At 46.9% G+C, this 8,723-nt stretch overlaps 1 protein-coding gene across 1 annotated transcript in view; it reads left to right on the top strand.

The window, feature by feature from the left end:
* Positions 1–2,551: 2,551 nt before the first annotated feature.
* ESPNL (espin like) overlaps positions 2,552–8,723 on the top strand; it is a 34,090-nt gene continuing 27,918 nt past the window's right edge. The window contains exons 1-2 of the mRNA XM_027875793.1: positions 2,552–2,845; positions 6,229–6,419. Coding sequence (XP_027731594.1) covers positions 2,552–2,845; positions 6,229–6,419 — 485 coding nt within the window. The remainder of the gene's footprint in view (positions 2,846–6,228; positions 6,420–8,723) is intronic.

The following is an 8,723-nucleotide window of genomic DNA, read 5'->3' on the forward strand; positions in this document are numbered from 1 at the left end:
GAGGACACTGCAGCCAGTAGGAGATTAGAAGCCAACTTCTGGTCAGTAGATTTGAATTCGGGTTTCCTGGCCCAGCACTTGATGCACTTCCAAAAAAACTATAAATATGGGACTCCATGTATTTTCATGGGCTGTCTCCCATGCCTGGAATTTTCTTCCTCCTCATCTTGGCCTCTCAGTTTCCCAGCCTTCCTGGAAGGCTTAGCTGAAATCCTGCCTTCTGCAAAAAGTCTTTCTCCACCCTCCTGTTGGTGCCTTCCCTCAGAGATCACCTCCAACTTACCCTGCCTATATCTTGAATGTACCTCGTTGTCCGCATGCTGTCTCTCCCATTAGACTGAGCTCCTTGAGGGCAGGCACCATGGCTCTGCCTTTCTTTGTATCCCCAGTGGTTAGCCCAGAGCCTGGCACATAGTGGGAACTTAATAAATGCTGGTCAGAGTCCTCTACATAAATTCCAAAAACTCAACCTCCCAAAGTAAAGCAGACGCTACCTAACATAAAGTGTGGCAATGCACCTGGTGCTGATTCTCTTCCAGCCGAGATTTACGAGGCGGGGGTCCCCTGCTCATACAGAAGCTGACTGAAATTGTCCAGTTATATGTCAAGAGAAGGTTATCCCCCAGGAGTTCAAGGATGCCTCCGTTGTCCATCTTTATAAAGGAAAAGGAAAGAGATTGTCCTGTGACAATCATGGGGGTGGGGGGGGGAGGGAAGAGGGGGGGTCTCTGTCTCTTAGTCATTGCTGGCAAGGTTGTTGTCAGAGTCCTCCTCAGTAGGCTGACCTCCACTTAGAAGATGGTCATCTACCTGAGAGACAATGTAGATAAATTAGCAGGTGAGAACGATAGTTATTAAAAACCAATATCTTGGGGAGATTCAGGGCTCCCATTCCCCAAAGTCCTGACTTTAAGTTCATTTTTTTTTTAAGGACCTTACTGAGAATGAGATTACATTAACTCTCCTTCATTTTGGTCAGACCCCGCACTACCAGGCAAGGACTTTAATCTAGGGTGGGGAAGCGCGGTGTGTTCTACTCAAACTTGGGTAGACACAGATCTTTTTGTCTGGAAGCCCAAACTGAGGGTGGTCTGAGTAGAGATAATTTTCTCTGTCCAAGGGCAAAGGGCATATAAACTGTGAGCAATGATTGTCTTTGGTCTAAGAGAGATGGCCAAATGACCATCCTTTTATTAATAACCTACTGGCCATATTAATAAAATGATTAAATTACCTAGAAACTCTCTCTTGAACCTTTTTAAACAGCACACAGGCTTGTAAATCAGTAATGATGATGAAAGGTGATATTTAGATTGTGCTTTAAGACTCAGTGGTTTACAAAGTGCTTTATGGACATGATCTCAGTTTACAAAACAACCCATATCAGTGGGAAATACTACAGTTATTACCCCAGATTTACAGATGAAGAAACCAGGGCCCAGAGAGGTTAGGCAGCCTTCCCAAGGTCACACAGGTGACCACAATGTCAGACTTGGGATTCACAACCTGGAACCTCTGAGTCTCTTTCCACTCATCTTTATGTATTCCCAAACCAGATGTGCACACCTGGATGTATGAATGTGTGATCTCCCTGATGTGATTACTCCTTCCTAAGACTCAGATTGCAGCTCCTCCTTCCTTCTCCTCATGAGGGTCTTCTTTAGGTCCTGCCACACACCCTACATGGGGGCACCTCCCAATATGCCAAAACTTTCCTCTGGATAGATCTCTTGACACTGCACGGATCCCAGGAGAGGAAGCACGTAGGCTGTCCATTGGCTCTCCCATTCCCTCAAGGACTGGTTCATCTTTGGGGGCCTGTCATATCTGGTGCCGTATTTCATGGTGCTTTTCTCTTGAAATACTTCATTGGTAATGGGTTACAGCCTGCTCAGGGCCACACATTGTTGACAGAGACAAAGAATGGGAAATCATACTTAAGAGTAATGCATAAGTGAATTGCCCCGCATTTTACAGGTGGCCTGAGGACTCATGGAACACATATCTAGAGCTAGCAGGGTTTGAACACAGGTCTTCCTGATTTCATGTCCAGTTTCCTGGGCAGTAAATACACCACAATGCCTACTGTGAATGAGGCCTAGCCTCAGTTTCCCTAGGTTTTCTCCCTGTGCAAAGCTGAGGGACACCATACAGGGTGTGCCTGGCACATAGTAGGGGCTTCATGAGCGCTAGGTGACTGATGGATTCTGCCCCACCTTCTGGAGGGCTGGTGATCCTGGCTCCGGGCTGAAGAGCCCAGCTGAGAATCGAACCGTGTAAACTAAGCTCTCTACCTCCAGGACAGCCTGGCTTGTCTTTACCTCCCCTTCATACCCCTAAGAGTTTCTTAGAGCTTGGGCCCTATCTCGAGCAGCGGCAGCTTCCCTGCCTTTGCCCACTGCCTGCCATCTGCCTGCCCTCCACCAAGCCTTATCAGGTAACCAGAGATGGTAGCTCCTTCCACACAGGAAACAGGACCCTCTGACTGTGAGCATGAGTAGTTCCCTGGAGGAACACTGGTATCTGCAGGAGAGCAAGCAAGTATCTCAGGATGGGCGATCATCGGGCACTTTTGGCAGCCAAGAACGGGGACCTGACCGCTTTAAAGCAGCTTTTTGAGGATGGCGTCCTGGATCAGACCGTCACAGACTCCCTGGGGGCTGGCCTGGTGCACCACGCCTCCAGAGCAGGCCAGCTGGAGTGCCTGAAGTTCCTGGTAGAGTGCGTCAAGATTCCAGGGAATCAGCGGGCTAAGAACAGAGCAACTCCAGTGCACGACGCAGCAGCCATGGGCCACCTGGCTGAGCTGCATTGGCTCGTCCGAGAAGGGGGCTACCGTGCCCAGGTACCTCAGGGAGCAAGGGAGCTAGATGGGAGGGCACAGGCAGCCGGCCAGAGGACAGCAGGCAGAGGGGTGTGGGTGGCGTTTGGATGTGGTCCATGTTCTGTTACTCAGTCCTGGTCATTTTCCTCTCAAAATTATATTGGCTGAAATTTCAGTTAGAAAAAAATCTGAGTCAATGGGAAACGTGTCAGGGATGCTTCGGCTGTCTGGAATGGTATCGATATGGTGTGGCCAGTGGATCCAGGAGACCCGGACTCAGATCCCAGCCCTGTCACTTAGTAGCAGTTTGTGACCTTGGGCGACTAACATCAGGTTTCAGTCTTCTCATCTGTAAGGTGGGAGTGTTAGATTCTAAGGTCCTTTCCAGATCTGCTTCTCATGATCAAACTCTAGATTTTGGGATCAAGGTGGACTTAGAATCTGTTGCGCAGTCTCTAATGTTTTAGAGTATGTATTTCCTATAGCATTTTAAAGTTATTTTTTCAGTCAGCAAACATTTGTTTTGGGGAAAGAAAAAAATCCTTGTAAAAATATGTCTAGTCCACAAAACAAATTCCCATATTGGCCATAACAAAAAATGTGTCTCTTTAGTTCATTACATCTCTGCTTTTGTGGGTGTTCGTGTGCGTGTGGGTGTGCGTGTGCGTGTGCATGTGAGTGTCCGTGTGTGTGTGTGGTGGGAGGCAAAGAGCTGGAAAGGAAAGAGGGTTCCCATCACTTGACTGAACAAACTGATCTGCGAACATAGTGCCACAAGAAATGATGAAAAGGATGGTTTTGTAAAGCTCTGTGAAGACTTAGACGAACTGATACAGAGTGAAGTCAGTCGAGACTAATTTTTTTTTAGGATGCATCAATTTTCCTAAGTGTTTTTTATGCATGTTACAACAAGTGCCACATAAAACCTAATTTCTTAACCACAGAATACCCAGGGTGTAACCTCCTCATATTCTGATCCCATGGTTATGGCAAGACAGACAGACATGGTCCCAGGGACATCTTTTGTAAGACCAGACTAGAGAAACCCTTTAAAGGGTGAGCAAACTAAAAGACTGTCAATATCGGCTGAAACTGGCATCTCCGTTGAAGAGTCTGATGCCTAAAGCAAAGAGATTTTAAATGCCTAATGAGCCCAAAGCTTTTTCTGGTGTAGAAGCACTGACCTAATCTCCATCTTTATCCCATTGATCATGTGAATGTGTTGCTCATTTTATGTGGCTAGAGTCCTAAAGAGTCCTAAAGCAAAAAGCTTTACAATCATTTTAAAATCTTTTTGGGAAGATTTCTTGGGAAGTAGGTGAATATGTGATTGGTTGTAGATGGAACAAGGGAAGGAGATAACCCCAGAGAAGTGATTTGTCCAGGGTCACTGAGGACCTCTATGGCACTGGGATTACATAGTGGTATCCCTTCATTTGGGGGAGTTTGGTTAACTTATCTATGTGTGACCAAATAAGTAATTTGGAGGTAAGGGGGTCATGCTCTATACTAGAATGAAATCCTTCAGGTTTTGGAGTTGGTGTTACTCACTCTAAGTGTTCCTTGGTTCTACGAAGGGAATTCGGCATTTATTTTGATAACTTCAATAATTAAGTATTATCAAGTACTTCATATTTTCTGGATGTCCCATGCGTCCACAGTAGAAATTTTAATACATTTCCTATCTTGCATGAGAGACCAGAAGAGCATCATGCCATCAGCCAGGGTACAATATTGGTTTTCAGTATTGACTCCAACCTCTGTGAGAGGACAGTGACAGAATGGGGTGTATCTTGATTCCAAAAGCAAGATACTGGCTAGCCCAGATCTGGTTCCCCAGACAGTTCAGAGCAGGATAACGCTGGGTTCACAAGAGGCCCTCCTAATGGTAAAAAAGGATTGAGGACTGGGGCAAAAAGAGGGTTCAGTTTGGGGACACTAAGCTGTGCTAGCTCTAGCTACCTTGACTCTCGTTTCCAGAGGAAGTCAATGTTTCTGGACCTTCAAAGGCACAGATGATAATTGATAGTCATCTCTCAGATGAAAAATTAGGAGACTGGTACCAGTCCCAATCAGACCCACAAAAGGAAAAAGAGCTGGGGAGACTTAGTGGCCAAAAAAAAGCTAATGGAATCTGAGGGTGATGTAACCTAGTGTCCAAAGCAAGAGAATGACTAAAAAAATGAATTCAACAATGTATGTGGTAGGAACAAGATACCAAAACTAACCTTGTATCATTACAATGACTAAGCTTGACCTGGAAGGAAAAGATACACTCTTCCTGGTTAACAAATCAATTTAGCACACGTGCTTGCTATGTGTTTACTATGCTTACTATGGGCAGCTAGGTGTCACACTGAATAGACCTGGCCCAAGTCACCAAGTCTCGTCATTTCTACCTTCACAGAATTTCTTGTGCGCATCCCCTTTTCTCAACTCCACAGCCATGACCCGAGGTCTGGCCCTTGTCACCTCACACTTGGACTAAAGCAGTAGCCTCCTAAACTGGTCTCCCTGCCTCTAGGCTCTTTCCCCACCAACTCATCCTCTGCTCAGTGGCTAAGGTGATTTTTCTAAAGTGTGGATCTGGCCATGTCACTCCTCCTTCTCAGACACCTCCAGTGGCTCCCTATTACTTCCAGGATCAATGACAAACTCCTGTTTGACATTGAGAGCTCTTCATGACTTGCCACCTTCCTAGCTTTCCATTATTCTTACCCTGGGCCAACTTTCTAGTATTCTCTACACTTTATCTGGCTCTCTGCTGGCCAGAGACACTGGTCTACTTGTAGTGCTTCAGATAGACCATCTCTCATCTCTGAGCCTTCATACTGCTTGCCCTCCGTGCTTGGAAGGCTCTCCCTCCCTACCCCTACCTCCAAACTCCCATGGCCTTCTTTAGGACTCAGCTCAAATCTCACCCTCTGCAGCATCTCTCTTCTCTATGGCTAATACCTTCCCCTCTGAGATAACTTTCTGTCTCCTCCATCCATCTTGTGTGTATCTAGTATGTGTGACACATCTTGCATGTACCTAGTATGTATGTGATATACCTTGTGTGTTCCTACTATGTATGTGATACATCTTATGTGTTCCTAGTATGTGTGCGACACATCTTGTGTGTATCTAGTATATGTGTGACACATCTTACATGTACCTAGTATGTGTGTGATACATCTTGTATGTACCTAGTATTTATAGGAGAATCAATCCAGGGCAGATAGCTGAAGAGTAGCTCTTTTGGGAGTGCAGGGATCTGTCCAGTACTGCCTCATAATCACTTTACACTCTCTAAGTACTCATTAACTAAAATTAGGCTGAGACTTGTCTGGAGGGATGACAGGTACTCGACCCAAATTAGTTGGTATTCATATGGGATATCCCTGCTCTTTCTTTCTCTCCAGGATCAGGATGTGTCAGGGGTCTCCCCACTGCACCTTGCTGCACGCTTCGGGCACCCTGTGTTGGTGGAGTGGCTGGTCCAGGAGGGCTGCGATGTCTCCCTGGAGACCCTGGAGGGAGCACTTCCTATACACTATGCTGCGGTCAAGGGGAACTTGACCTGCCTGAAGCTGCTGGTCGCTGCAGACAATAGGTGAGCAACCCCAAAGGACCATGGGAAGGGTGACCGTGGCTGTGTCCTAAGACCTATCTAGAGGGTTCCTTCACCCTGCTCTGGATGGGAGAGCAGCAGAAAGGGACAGCAAGATCAGACCTGGTTGGTGGCAGGATTAACAAGGGTACACATCTTTGGGTGGAGAGCTGGGAGGAGTGAGACAATTCCAGGGGCCCTGGGATTAGGGAAAACAATGTGTACGAGGGTTATAGGATCACAGGGATTTTACGGGCCATCAAATCCTCTCCTCTCCCCCTCATTTTAGCGATGAGGAAATTGAGACACAGAGAGAAAAGGTGACTTGTCCAGAGTCACATAGTTAGTAAGTATCTGAGATGAGATTTGAATTCAGGTCTTCCTGACTCCAAGGCCAACTTGTTATCCACTACGCTATGTTGCTTCTCCATAGAAGAAGCTGGGATACTTCAGTACAGCTTTAGTAGGTCTGACGCAGCCCTAGCAAGGCTTATGACCTTGGTGTAAGGTAGCATCTTTCCTCAGTGGTTGCCAGGCAACCCCTCCTCCAATTCCCACGTGGCATCCAAGGCCTCAAAGGAAATGCAGTGCTTCTTGGGCAAAGAGCAAGGCCTGCAAGTCTTCCTTTCACTGTGCTCGCCTTCTTGAAATGCCACGGAGGTCAGATGCTGTGACCCCCGCAGAGAGTCACGGATTTAGAACTGGATCGGACCGAGAAGTCGTTGTGTCTTTGAAAATGTAAAGGTGCGGGAGCTGTGGGAGGCTTGGTGAATATCGTCACGGTTGGAGATTGAGTGAGTTGGGAGGCAGGCAGACTTTCCAGGAATCGGGCCCTTCTCTAGGCTGAACATCGGAAGTTAGCGGGCAGAGAGGTGGTCCCTTTGAACGGATAATAACGCCGTCTCCTCTGGATGGGAAGAGCAGGATTTAAGCAGCTGTGGAGGCAAGACGAGGATTTGGGAGGGAGTCTGACAGAAGGACAAACTTCTTATGAAAATTTCAAGACATGAGAATGAGCTTCCTAAAAAATCACCTTTCCAGACAATCGTCAGACTCAGACCTGCTCCGTTCTAGCTTTGGGGGCTGCTTGGAGCTGTTTGTTCACAGGATCCCAAATCTGGGCCTGGAAGGGACCTCAGACGCCATCTTTACAGCTGAGGAAACTGAGGCCCAGGAAGGAATTTGCTTAAGGTTACATAGGTAAATTGAAACCAGATTTTCTGACTCTGGCACTAGTGCTCCTTCCCCTGTACCACAGCGACCCCTCCGAAGTGACCCTCCCAGAAGCCCAGCTTCCATCCCTTCAGCTCTCCCTTCTCCCTTTGCCTCCCCCATCCCTAGTACCTCAGCCTCCACCCCAGCCCACATACCCCCACACTCCCCCATACACACACACACACACACACACACACACTCCCCCATACACACACACACACCACACACACACACACACACACACACTCCCCCATACACATACCACACACACACACACACACACACACACACACGTCACATCACATGCAATAAGGGACACTGGAAAATGCTCTCAGGTGAATAGTTTGAAGACTCAGAGTCAGTCTCCACTTCCAGGGACCGTTCCTCTAGGCTGTGAAAGCAAAGTTTGTCCTCTACACCTCCTTCCCCTTGGCTTCCCACCAGCAGCCCCCAGGTCCCACTTCTCTGGTTTTCTCCCTCCCTCCTCTTCAGGAAAGAGAAGATGACAAGTTCATTGGAGCAGATTTAAAGTTGGGAAGGACCTCAGAGATCACCTAGTGCAATCATCTCACTCCATTTTAACTGAGATCCAGAGAGGGCCAGCAATGTGCCCATTACTACAGGGTATAAATAGCAGAGGTGGGTTTTGAACCTGGGTCGTCTGACTCCAAACCCAGTTCTCCTTGCACCATAAAATGCTTCATACAATTCATTATTGTAATAATGTGTTATATAAAAATAAAACATACACATACATTCAAACCCATTCCCAAGAGACATAATGTTACACATTCCATTTATTAAGGTAGTAATGTTACATGCATCTGTACATTAGTGTGTGAATGTTACATACCTTCCTACACCAGTGGAATAAAAATCTTAAGCTAATTCTCCATTGACATCCTCTTATGATGACCCTGGATTCTCCAGAGCTGCCAATGGGGATTAAGCTGAGCGATCCTTCCAAGCTGGAAAGGCTTTTTGAGTATAGGCCTGATGGTGTCCTGGGTATTTGTTGTCTGGAGGAAGGAAGGAAGGAAGGAAAGAAGGAAGGAAGGAAGGAAGGAAGGAAGGAAGGAAGGAAGGAAGGAA

This window comes from Vombatus ursinus, unplaced genomic scaffold (genome assembly GCF_900497805.2).
Source record: "Vombatus ursinus unplaced genomic scaffold, bare-nosed wombat genome assembly UNPS02014810.1, whole genome shotgun sequence".
In the NCBI taxonomy this organism is placed as follows: domain Eukaryota; kingdom Metazoa; phylum Chordata; class Mammalia; order Diprotodontia; family Vombatidae; genus Vombatus; species Vombatus ursinus.